The sequence below is a fragment of the Bos indicus x Bos taurus genome, chromosome 23 (genome assembly GCF_003369695.1).
Source record: "Bos indicus x Bos taurus breed Angus x Brahman F1 hybrid chromosome 23, Bos_hybrid_MaternalHap_v2.0, whole genome shotgun sequence".
Lineage (NCBI taxonomy): Eukaryota > Metazoa > Chordata > Mammalia > Artiodactyla > Bovidae > Bos > Bos indicus x Bos taurus.
The window spans coordinates 8,166,069-8,178,309 of NC_040098.1; the positions used below are offsets into that span (position 1 = coordinate 8,166,069).

The window sequence follows — 12,241 nt, forward strand, 5'->3', positions numbered from 1 at the left end:
TCCATTCTCGTGACACTGATGAAGCAACGCAGACTCAGACAGAGGACAGACACAGAGCGGGGAGGAGAGGGCGGGATGAGCTGAGGCAGCAGCGCTGGAGCATGCGCACTGCCGCGTGTGAAATTAGAGAGCCGGGGGACTTGCTGTATGACCCGGGAGCTCGAATCAGGGCTCTGTGACCACCCAGAGAGCTGGGATGGGGTGGGGGATGGGACGGAGGTTCACGCTGGAGGGGACATACCTGTATTCGTGGCTGATTCATGCTGATGTATGGCAGAAACCAACACAATATTATAAAGCAATTATCTGGTTAAAAATAAAGAAATTTAAATTTTTAAAGAGACACCTAAGCTAGAGTGTCCAAAAATTTATACTTGAGTAAATAGACCACCAAGAAATTTTTTAAAGTAGTTGTTATAATGGTCCCGGAGAAGGCAATGGCACCCCACTCCAATACTCTTGCCTGGAAAATCCCCTGGACAGAGGAGCCTGGTAGGCTGCAGTCCATGGGGTCGCTAAGAGTTGGACACGACTGAGTGACTTCGCTTTCACTTTTCACTTTCATGCATTGGAGAAGGAAATGGAAACCCACTCCAGTGTTCTTGCCTAGAGAATCCCAGGGATGGGGGAGCCTGGTGGGCTGCCGTCTATGGGGTTGCACAGAGTCGGACACGACTGAAGTGACTTAGCAGTCAGTCAGTTATAATGGTCCAGATATGATTACTTTTTTTAATTTAATTTACTCTTTTAAAATATTTATTTATTTGTTTGTCTGCGATGGGTCTTAGCTGTGGTTCATAGGATCTTGTTCAATTGTGGTGTGCAAACTTAATTGCAGTATGTGGGATCTAGTTCCCTGACCAGGGCTTGAATCCAGGCCACCGCTGTGGGAGCAGAGTCTTAGCCACTGGACCACCAGGGATTACTTTTGCAAATTTTATTGAGTTATAGTGGATGTACAATATTGTGTTAATTTCTGCTGCACAGCCAAGTGATTCATTTGTATATATTCTTTTCCATTATTGTTTATCCCAGGATACTGAATATAGTTCCCTGTGCTAAAGAGTAAGACCTTTTTATTCCTCCGTCTTGTGTATAATAGTTGGCAAACGTATAATTCCCTTTGAGAAGAGGGAGGAGGAGCTTTGATTGGCCCTCAGCAGAGAGACTTCTGCAGCAGCTGGAAAAGTTCTACTTCTTGAACTGGGTATTGATTACAAGGGTTTTGTCTTAAGTCATGTATTAAATAACACATTTTACGTGGTTGTTGGTACCTCGGTTTTATTTTAAAGGAAAAAAAGACTTTAAAAATCAATGAAAACGGGACTTCTCCAGTGGTCCGGGGGGGATGATTCTTCACTCCCACTGCAGGGGGCACAGGTTTGATCCCTGGTCACAGCGCTTAAGATCCCGCAGGCCTCACAGTGCAGCCAAAAACAAACAAAAAACAATGAAAAGGGAGCAGTGACTATCTGAACACTTGTCTTCTGAAGACTTCGGGGCTGCGTTTGGAGGAGAGAAAGTTGAAGACCACGACTCAGAGGGCTAGGGCTGGACCACAGAAAAGTAAATCATCTGGGGCTGGAAGGAGCTAGGTCTTGGGGGAATTTCAGGGCACTGTCCTTGGGAATGAGGATGTGTGTAGACAAGGAGGAGGACAAAGGGCAGGAGGGTAAGAGATGCGTGATCTCAGAACACAGCACTCCAGAGTTAGTTCAGGACTCCTCCAAGATCTCACAGAATGAGACATCCTGAACATTGACCTCACAGCGTCCTTCACTTGGTCCAGGGCCACCTGATGAACCTTCAGGCTCCCAGGGAGAAGCATCAATGAGAACCTAGTGCGGCTGCTACGGTGGTGGAAGCACTGCTCTTGGGACCTGCAGGGAGAGCGATAAAGTCTCGTGAGGTCCCCACCCTCCTGGGCAAGGACTCAGCAGGCAGCGCACCCACCCAGAGCCACTTACATCTTATCCCTCCCTCTGCCAAAGGCTGGGTGATTGATCTGGGACCCAAAGACAAGGAAGGAGACATTACCTCATTGCCAGGCAACGGAGTCTCCACACGTCCTGGAATTAAAAAAAAGAAGGAAGAAATAGAATGCATCAATTAGGATCAAAAGTGATTATCCTGAGTGGTGGGAGGTGACCCCCAATGACCCCCTGGAATGTTTCTGGCTTCAGAAAAGATTATCCCAGTGATCCCTGAGAAGTATGGTCAGCCTTCCGCTGTCACACATCTTAGACGTTAGGAAAAGTGGAAAGTGGGGGAAGCTGGAGGCGGGGGTAGGTGGCAGGGTGCTCCTCAAAACTTATTACCTTTCCGGGCCCTGATGTGGACGACAATTCCCACCAGAAAGAAGACTAGCCCGACCAGGAAGGCTGCAGCTCCACTCAGGATCTTTCTCCAAGAATATTCAGACTGAGCTCCTAAGGGAAACAGGTCTCAAAGTTGGCCAAAAGCTCCCAATATTTGGTGCTCCTTCCTGAAACTCCATCCACCTGCAATGCAGAAGACCCCGGTTCAATCCCTGAGTCGGGAAAATTCCCTGGAGGAGGGCATGGTGACCCACTCCAGTAATCTTGCCTGGGAAATCCCATGGAAAGAGGAGCCTGGCTGCTACAGTCCGTGGGGTCCCAAAAGTCGAACATGACAGTGACTAACATTTTCTCCTGAAATCCCAGGGCCCATGCTGGACAGCAGTACAATGCTGTTCCGAGAAAGAATACATCTTTGGGTCCAAGTTTTGTACTCGTGGAGTTTCTGTTAACGATTCTGATGGCCAATAAGAATGCCCCCCTAAATCCCAAGGCCAAAGTACCAGAGGATGCACGTTCCCAAAGCCAGAAGTGAGTGACGAGGTGATTAGACCTCCTTATTTCTTGGAAGATCCAAGGATATCTATCTGCCATGATTTTTCTCCACCCCAGCCCAACGACCCCAATTTCTATGACTCCTTCAGGTCAGAGGGAGGAGCTAGTGCTGTGGCCAAGGTGAATAGGGAGGTAACACAGGCCCTGTCCAGAGTCAGATCGACCCCAGCTGGGTCCAGAAAGTACAAGCTGGTTCTCACTCCACTCCACAGAAACAGGGCTCAGCAAGCTGGGATGGTCAACGAGGCAGGTGTAGACCTCTCCAAGCTCAGGAGTCATGGCCAGCATCACCGTCATCTGAAAGGTCCAGTCTCCATTCCTGATGAGACCAGTGGACATGATCCCCTCTCTCTGTTCCTGCCCATTCCGGAACCAGGTGACCTTGATGTCTCCTGGGTAGAAACCTGTCACCAAGCAAAGCAGCAGATTGCGGTGCTGCAGGGCTGGGGTCTTCTCCGGATACACCGTCACCTCTGGTTGTACTAGGAGGGGAGAGAAAAAATGAGAGGTGGTGAAGGAAATCCACAAAGCCAACCCCGGAGTGCCTTTAGGGGCTGTCTCTGCCCTGAATCTCTTCCCCAGATCACCCACGTGGCAACCGGAAATGTGGGGAAAGCTCACCCCCAGGACTCAGACACTGAAAGTGTCAGTGTCCGCAAGGAGGATGTGGGCTTTATCAGACACACCCACAATTTTCCTTGTGTTCAGGAAGACACTAGCCCTCAAAGGCGCCGAGAACTGGTATCTGGGACCAAGACCACAGCGACCTGACCCCTGAGGACAGAGTCACAACTGGGGACAGGTCATATATAGTCTCCCCTGCACCTGACCCTGATGGATAGATATCCTGAAGCAGGAAACTGCCCAGGACAAGGAAGAAGAGCCACGCCCAGGCTCCCACCAAGGAGACCCCAACTCCCACCTCACCTCTCCTCCCCACGGTGAAGGGTGCACCCAGATAGTAGTTGCGTCTGCAGAGCATGTCCACAGAGGCTCTACTCCTGGCCAGTATATCCGGCCGGTTGTTCCACCGCTCGGCGTCCGGCTTCCCCAGCTCCGTCAAGGCCACAAACATCCCCAAGTCGCTGTCAAAACGTGCATACTCCTCCAGGTTGAAGATGAATCTGACCACAAACCGCACCTTTTCTGTCCCATTGGTGAAGTAACAGTCAGCCTTTGCCTGGGTCACAAAATCTTCTGGAAAAACAAAAAAAGACTATGAACTAGCCCCCATCTTTAGGAAACCCATACCTGGTATATTACTATGGACCATATGGATTGGAGAGGAGGGCTTTGACCTCAGTAAATCTGACAAAGTAGCCTCTGCTCCTCTGGGCCCCACCCTGGTTCCTCTTAGCAAACAGACATCCATTCTTTAAAAAAGAAGTGGTACGCATATACAATGGAATATTCAGTTCAGTTCAGTTCAGTCGCTCAGTCTGTCCGACTCTTTGCAACCCTATGAACCACAGCACGCCAGGCCTCTCTGTCTATCACTAACTGCCAGAGTCCACCCAAACTCATGTCCATTGAGTCGGTGATGCCATCCATTTCATCCTCTGTCATCCCCTTCTCCTCCTGCCCTCAATCTTTCCCAGCATCAGGGTCTTTACAAATGAGTCAACTCTTCACGTGAGGTGGCCAAAGTAATGGAGTTTCAGCTTCAGCATCAGTCCTTCCAATGAACACCCAGGACTGATCTCCTTTAGGATGGACTGGTTGGATCTCCTTGCAGTCCAAGGGACTCTCAAGAGTCTTCTCCAACACCACAGTTCAAAAGCATCAAGTCTTCGGCACTCAGCTTTCTTCACAGTCCAACTCTCACATCCATACATGACCACTGGAAAAACCATAGCCTTGGCTAGATGGACCTTTGTGGACAAAGTAATGTCTCTGATTTTTAATATGCTGTCTAGGTTGGTCATAACTTTCCTTTCAAGGAGTAAGCGTCTTTTAATTTCATGGCTGCAATCACCATCTGCAGTGATTTTGGAGCCCCAAAAAATAAAGTCTGACACTGTTTCCACTGTTTCCACTGTTTCCCCATCTATTTCCCATGAAGTGATGGGACCAGATGCCATGATCTTAGTTTTCTGAATGTTGAGCTTTCAGCCAACTTTTCACTCTCCTCTTTCACTTTCATTAAGAGGCTCTTTAGTTCTTCTTCACTTTCTGCCATAAGGGTGGTATCATCTGCATATCTGAGGTTATTGATATTTCTCCCGGCAGTCTTGATTCCAGCTTGTGCTTCCTCCAGCCCAGCGTTTCTCATGATATGTTCTGCATATAAGTTAAATAAACAGGGTGACAACGTACAGCCTTGATGTACTCCTTTTCCTATTTGGAACCAGTCTGTTGTTCCATGTCCAGTTCTAACTGTTGCTTCCTGACCTGCATACAGGTTTCTCAAGAGGCAGATCAAGTGGTCTGGTATTTCCATCTCCTTCCGAATTTTCCACAGTTTATTGTGATCTACACAGTCAAAGACTTTGGCATAGTCAATAAAGCAGAAATAGATGTTTTTCTGAAACTCTCTTGCTTTTTTGATGATCCAGCGGATGTTAGCAATTAGATCTGTGGTTTCTCTGCATTTTCTAAAACCAGCTTGAACATCTGGAAGATTACTCAGCCATAAAAAAGAACAAAATAACGCCATTTGCAGTAACATGGATGGACCTAGAGATTATCATGTTAAGTGAAGTAAGTCAAAGGCAAATATCATATGGTATTGTTTAAATGTGGAATCAAAAAAAAAGGGGGGGTACAAATGAACTTACCTGCACAACAGAAATAGAGTACAGATATAGAAAACAAACTCATGGTCGCCAGGGGTAAGAAGGGGAGGGATAAATTGGGAGATCAGGAATGAGATATATATACCACTGTATATAAAATAGCTAACAGCAAGGACCTGCTGTACAGCATGCAGAACTCTACTCAGTCCTCTGTAATGGCCTATATGGGGGAAAAGATAATGAAAAGAGTGGATGTATGTATATGTATAACCGTTTCACTTTGCTGTTCACCTGAAACTAACACAACATTACAGATTAACTATTGCTACTGCTAAGTCACTTCAGTCGTGTCCGACTCTGTGTGACCCCATAGAAGGCAGCCCACCAGGCTCCCCCGTCCCTGGGATTCTCCAGGCAAGAACACTGGAGTGGGTTGCCATTAACTATACTCCAATAAATTTTTTTAAAAAAGAACACCCTTTCTTCTTTGAAAGAAGCCTGAGGTGCAGCCTATCAGGCCAGCCAAATAGGAGACATGTCACCCAAAGAAGCAAGTCAGAATGAGTCCAGAGACACGAACATTCATTCAACAAATATACAACCATTTGTCCAGTATGTATAGACTGTTTGTGTTTTGCCAGAAAGTGCTAAGTGTCTCCAGCCCAGGCTTGCAGAAGCCCAGACTTTTAATTCTCCTTATTATCAAGTCAAAACCAACCATCCCTGTACGGAATAGTTCAATTTTCTTGCCATTAGCAGGATCATTCTGTATATTCCTTCTGGAGTAAAATGAAAGGAAGATGGGGGTGGGGTTAAAAAAAAATGCAGAGCAAATTCACAGTAGTAGAAATTTCCCTTCTACTTTCCACTCATATGGGTTTTCTCAAGAATTTTCTCCTGTACCTTTTCCTGTGCACGATTACTCAGAGACCTCATCCCCTCTGTTGGCTCTAATAAGGTAATGACCTCATTACCTCTGTCAACTTTGGGCAAAATAATATTAATTCCTGGTTTGAATATGCCTTTATCATCATCATCACCATCACTGGCCCTATATGTACAGTTCTAGTGGTTGTAATAACATGGTGATAAGGAATATAAGCTTAACTTAAACCTTCTCTGGAGCCTTTAATATTAAGCACTTCCACTGAAGAGTGAATTAAAAAATCCAAATCCAGGGATTCCCTAGTGACTCAGTGGTTTAAAAAAAAAAAAAAATCCGCCTGCCAATGCAGGAGACACGAGTTCGATCCCTGATCCAGGAAGATGCCACCCACCGCGAAGCAACCAAGCCCGTGGGCCACAACAACTGAGCCTGTGCTCGAGCGCCCGGGAGTCACAACTACTGCAGCTGCATGCCCCGGGGCCCATGCTCGGCAGTAAGAGGAGCCACTGCCGAGAGCAGCCCACGCACAGCAACTCGAGAGTACCCCCCTGCTTGTCCCAGTTGGAGAAGGGCCCACGCAGCAATGAAGACCAAGCACTGTAAAGTAATTAAATAAATTTTTAAGAATTATTTTTAAAACTCCAAATCAAAAACAAAATCTAAATCCTTCAATATTCTGTGATAAACCATAATGGAAAAGAATATAAGACAGTATGTACATATTTATATATATATACACATATAACTGAGTCCCTTTGCCATACAGCAGTAATTAACACAACATGTAATTCAACCGTACTTCAATAAAAATAAATTTAAAGTAAATAAGTAAAAAAATAAAAATCAAACTCATTCTCCATTATGATTTTCTACTCTCAAAGTATGTTCCTAGTATTGGTAGTGATTAGTTTGAGCTCTATATTAACTTTCATACACTGTACCTCATTTCTAAATGGCTCATGTTCTCCAAAACAGTTTTAATTTTCCAAAGTTATTTAATCAATCTTCATAGGTGAGGAAAAGTGTGACTGTTTACTATGGTAAATTCATATGTTGAAATCCCAAATCCCAAGGGTGATGGAATTAGTTGGTGGTATCAGGGGAGGTACCTCAGTTGGGAGCGTGGGCTCCTGGTGAATGGGATTAGCACCCCTAGGGAAGAGGCTCCAGAGAGCGCACCAGCCCCTTCCACCACGTCAGGACACAGAGAAGGCACCAGCTCCGAACCAAGATGACAGCCTTTCCCAGGACACAACCAGGCTGGAGTCTTGATCTTGGACTCCTCAGCCTCCAGAACTTTGAGAAATAAATGTCTGTTGTTTATAAGCCACCCAATCTGTGGTATTTGTCATAGCAGTCCAAACAGACTAAGATAATGATAGCTGTCTTAAACTTGAAAATATGGGTAATTTTAAGACAGAAACTGGTACCTGGCCGTGGGCTAGGTCTCAGTTGACTGGAGTTTTAGTTCTGCATATACTGGTGTCACATAGAAACAGACACTTCCACTTCCTGACCTGCTTCCCCATCAATAAAGACGGGGCTTCAGTTCACACACATCACCACCAAGGTAGAACTCAAGAGCATTTGGGTCAAGTAAGAAAAGAAGCAGAATGTGAGAAAGCAGATGTGCTGCACGTGTACAGTGGAATATTACTCAGCCACAGAAAGGAACAAAATGGGGTCATTTGTAGAGATGCGGATGGACCTAGAGACTGTCATACAGAGTGAAGCAAGTCAGAAAGAGAAAAACAAATATCAAATATTGATGCATGTCTGTGGAATCGAGAAAAAATGGCATAAATGACCTTATTTGCAAAGCAGAAATAAAGACACAGACGTAGAGAACAAACGTGTGGATAAGTGGGGAATGGGAGGTGGGGCGGAGGGATGAAACTGAGAGATTGGGATTGATGTATATACACTATTGATACTTTGTATAAAACAGAAAACTAAAGAGAACCTACTTTAGAGCACAGGGAACTCGACTCAGGGCTCTGCGGGGACCTAACTGGGAAGGAAATCCAAAAAAGAGGGGATACATGTGTGTGTATAGCTGATCCACCTTGCTCTACAGTAGAAACGGACACAATAGTGTAAACCAACTACACACCAATAAAAATTAATTTTAAAAATAAAACTTTTTTAAAAAGCAGAATGTAATTCAACACATGATGACATTTACTAATATTTTAAATACACACAAAAAACTGCTACATCTTTTCTAAAGCCACCCTGATACTTAGTTGGAATGGAAGGGAGGGAGTGAGGATAAAGAGAAGGGAGTGATGACAAGGCGCTGTGAGCTCGCTGGGAGAGAGAACTCCACTCTGTGCACTTAAGAACAACGCAAAAGGACTTTCAGATGGGTTGGTAGCACAAATTAACTGGGGACGATCTCCCTGAAGAAACGGCATTTCGGCTGAGATGTGAAGGGTGATCCTGACCTCAGATGCAGACCTGCCTTCATGTCTAAGCGCAGAGGAACTGCTGGGCTGAGTGTCAGGAGGCCAACATCCTTCCTGGGTCAGCCAGACTGATCTCAAACTCAGATGAGTCTCTAATCTCCAGTTCCCTCTTTCATCTTACAGTCTAAATTAGAAAAATAATTATTTTTCAGCCAGATCTGTGTCAGAGTTTAGGTCTTACTGATTGTGTGTGTGTGTGTTGTTGCTGTTTTTGTTTAATAGAAATTATAAGCTCAGAGAGGTTTCTGTTCTCCAAGAACAATGATCTCCTCACACCCACCCTCCCCACCCCTAGGGTTTTGTTCCTCTTTTGTGTTTAACGAGACTGACGTTCAAAGGGGTTCTGTTTTTAGAATGCTGTGTCCTGTTTTCTTCTGATAAATATGTTTTTGGAATGTACTGTCACTTCACGCTTGCGTAGCTTAACTTCTCAGCTAGACAGATACCAGTAAGCGTATGTACCTGGCAACCTGAGGACGGGCATCACACATTCAATTTCTCCTGTTTGTCCAATCGCTCGGTACAATCTGACCATGTTACAGAGGCTTAAAAATGTCCAATGAAGCAGTCAAGTCCATATGTGCATAAAGAAGCAGTCACAAATAGAAGCAGTCACAATCTTCAAACTCCTGGCTGAAGGACAGTGGCTATGTTCAGCCTGCCTCAATTTTTCCCAGTTCTCCAGATGGCCATCAGTACCATAAGGACCCTGAGCAAGCAGTATGTTTCCCTTTTGTTGAATCAGCGGCTCTGAGACAGGAAGTCCCTTTCCCCGCCGGTCCATTTCATGTGGTAAAGCGGGAGGGAAAGCTTTTCTGTGAGAAAAAAGAAGATTCTCTGAAGCCAGATCTGCTTCCTGTCTGGACTGGAGCCTGGACCTGTAGGGAAAGGCCTCTCTCCCCCGTGTCAATGTGTGCCTTACACCTGAAAGAAATCACTATGTTCTTACCTGGAGAATCTCTGCCTTGAGTCACAGAAGCATCCAGCCTGAGAGCCGTGGATAAGAAGGCCACCACCCAGGGAACCCAGCTAGGACTCATTCTGGAAGAAAACCAACAAGACAGGAAAATCTTCACCTCTTTAGAACAGGGCTTGGCCACACACACTCAGTCAAATATTCATGCAGAGCAGAGATGTCTTTCTGTCTACCCCGGGATTGGAAACTCCTCATCCAGATAACCAATCAAGCTAGAGGAGCTTAGTGTCATTAGGTGCTGGGTAGGATGCCTTCATAAAGCCATGTGATACCACTCCAGAATTTTTCACCTGCAGAATTACTGACTGCAGTTCAGGTCCTTGGAAACCAGACTAGGAGAAAAAAGAAAACTACTCTACAGGGTATGTGGGCTCAGAAGGACAAGGCAGATTGTTCACCGTGGATCTTTGTCATCCAGCACGGTCCCTGGCCTGCTGTGGCCAGTAGATCTCCATGATGATGCGGTGACTGACACTGCCAACAGAGAACATCTAAATGGAGACGACAGCGGACAGCATTCCGAGGCACGGGCCTTATGAGGACTCAGGGGAAGGGCTATTGGGGAAAAAATGGAAGAGACTGAGAATTATCTGGAGAGGAGGATTTCCTATAAACCAGGAGAGGGAGGAAAAAACAAACACGGAGAGAAGCTTCTCGAAAGAATAAAATGCTGCAAAAAAATGTTTAAAAGGATAAAAAGAGAGAGTGTGGATATGTGGATATGATTCACTTTGCTGTACAGCAGTAATTAACACAACATTGTAAATCAACTATACTCCAATAAAAATTTAAAAATATGAAAAGAGTTTGGTGTATATCTGGGAGACAATAGCTCTCGTGGATTTATATTTATAATAACTTGGTGAAATCTAACATTTCTAACATTTAACATTTAGTGAATCTAAATGTTAAACTTCTTAAGCTAATAAAGGTAGATTTGAAACAATCTTTAAAGAGGATAAAAGGGAAAAAAAGCATTATTATGTTTTATAATTAATGGAGCACCAGTAGCTTTCAGTGGAACAGAGTATTAAAAGAAGAGGAAATATTTTAAAAAGGCAAAGAGTGAATTAAAATGAGAAAATGAAGGCAGTAGATGTACCAGGACTTCAGGAATTTTGGAAGTTGACGTATGTGCACTGTGTTATTTGTTCAGTCGCTCAGTTCTGTCCAACTCTTTGCAACCCCATGGACTGCAGCATGCCAGGCTTCCCTGTCCTTCACCATCTCCTGGAGCTTGCTCACACTTATGTCCATTGAGTCAGTGATGCCATCCAACCATCTCATCCTCTGTCGTCCCCTTCTCCTCCCGCCTTCAATCTTCCCCAGCGTCAGGGTATTTTCCAAAGAGTCAGTTCTCTGCATCAAGTGGCCAAAGTATTCGAGCTTCTGCTTCAGCATCAGTCCCTCCAATGAATACTCAGGACTCATTTCCTTTAGGATGGACTGGTTGGATCTCCTTGCAGCCCAAGGGACTCTCAAGAGTCTCCTTCATTGCAGGCAGATTCTTTACTATCTGAGCCACCAGGGAAGCCCCATAAACTTCTTAATTAATGATATTATTAGGTAGGCCAAAAAGTTCTATTGATCCAAAGGTATTTTGGGCCAAAGCAATAGTTTCTGGTGGCTTAAAAGTGATATGTCTCTATGCTGAGGGTCAGTCACCTTTAATGTTAATACTTGTTTTTATAGCTACCTTCTGCAGTGATGAAAGTGAGCAGTGAGTAACAGTGGTTTAAAATTATTTTTTTTCTGTGAAATTGGCTAATTTGATACGTATAAGGAATGTATGAATCTGAGTGTACTTTTAAGCTAGATTTGTACATATAAATAGAAGGTAAAAAGAATAAAATGCATTGCTTAAAAAAAAGAAAGAAAAAACACTTTTTCAGACACATGATTAAAGTAGGAAGATTTGAAAAACAGGGGAATGAGGAAGTTCAAGCTGTGTGGCTTCAACAAACTTATTTTAGAACAAGACAAGATCTTCTGCTAAAAAGAAACTGGAAAAAAATATTTGATAAGTAAGGAGAGCAAGACTTCTTTTTCTCCAAAGTGATCTATAAGTGTATTATTATTTAATTTGCCTCTCGATCCATGGCCCAATATTGTGAATCCTGCAAGATGAAACAGACATGTTTCTTGTCCACGAGAAATGTAAAATTTAGGTGGAGTGACAGAGAAACAATCCACTATAATGTTAGGAAGAATCAAATGAGCTTTAAAGCTTGGGCACACATGAAAATTTGAGCCGCCTAGAAGGCGTTCATGATGAAGCTGATAAAGTTGACATTTCACACAAG

At 44.4% G+C, this 12,241-nt stretch overlaps 1 protein-coding gene across 3 annotated transcripts; it reads right to left on the reverse strand.

The window, feature by feature from the left end:
• Positions 1-1,259: 1,259 nt before the first annotated feature.
• On the reverse strand, positions 1,260-10,170 carry LOC113881924 (HLA class II histocompatibility antigen, DO beta chain). 3 transcript variants are annotated; one of them, XR_003508215.1, is made up of 6 exons: positions 9,912-10,166; positions 3,801-4,070; positions 3,074-3,355; positions 2,319-2,501; positions 2,038-2,069; positions 1,260-1,880 (listed from the first exon to the last, which is right to left on the reverse strand). XR_003508215.1 is itself a non-coding variant. In XM_027525052.1 (6 exons), the coding sequence occupies exons 1-6, from the start codon at positions 10,000-10,002 to the stop codon at positions 1,851-1,853; spliced, it is 813 nt and encodes a 270-aa protein (XP_027380853.1). In that variant the 5' UTR covers positions 10,003-10,170; the 3' UTR covers positions 1,262-1,850. The 3 variants fall into 3 exon arrangements, 2 of the variants coding, with proteins under 2 accessions (XP_027380853.1, XP_027380852.1); XM_027525052.1 differs by having other exon boundaries at positions 1,262-1,880; positions 2,319-2,429; positions 3,801-4,067; positions 9,912-10,170; XM_027525051.1 differs by having other exon boundaries at positions 1,262-1,880; positions 2,319-2,429; positions 9,912-10,160.
• Positions 10,171-12,241: the final 2,071 nt, after the last annotated feature.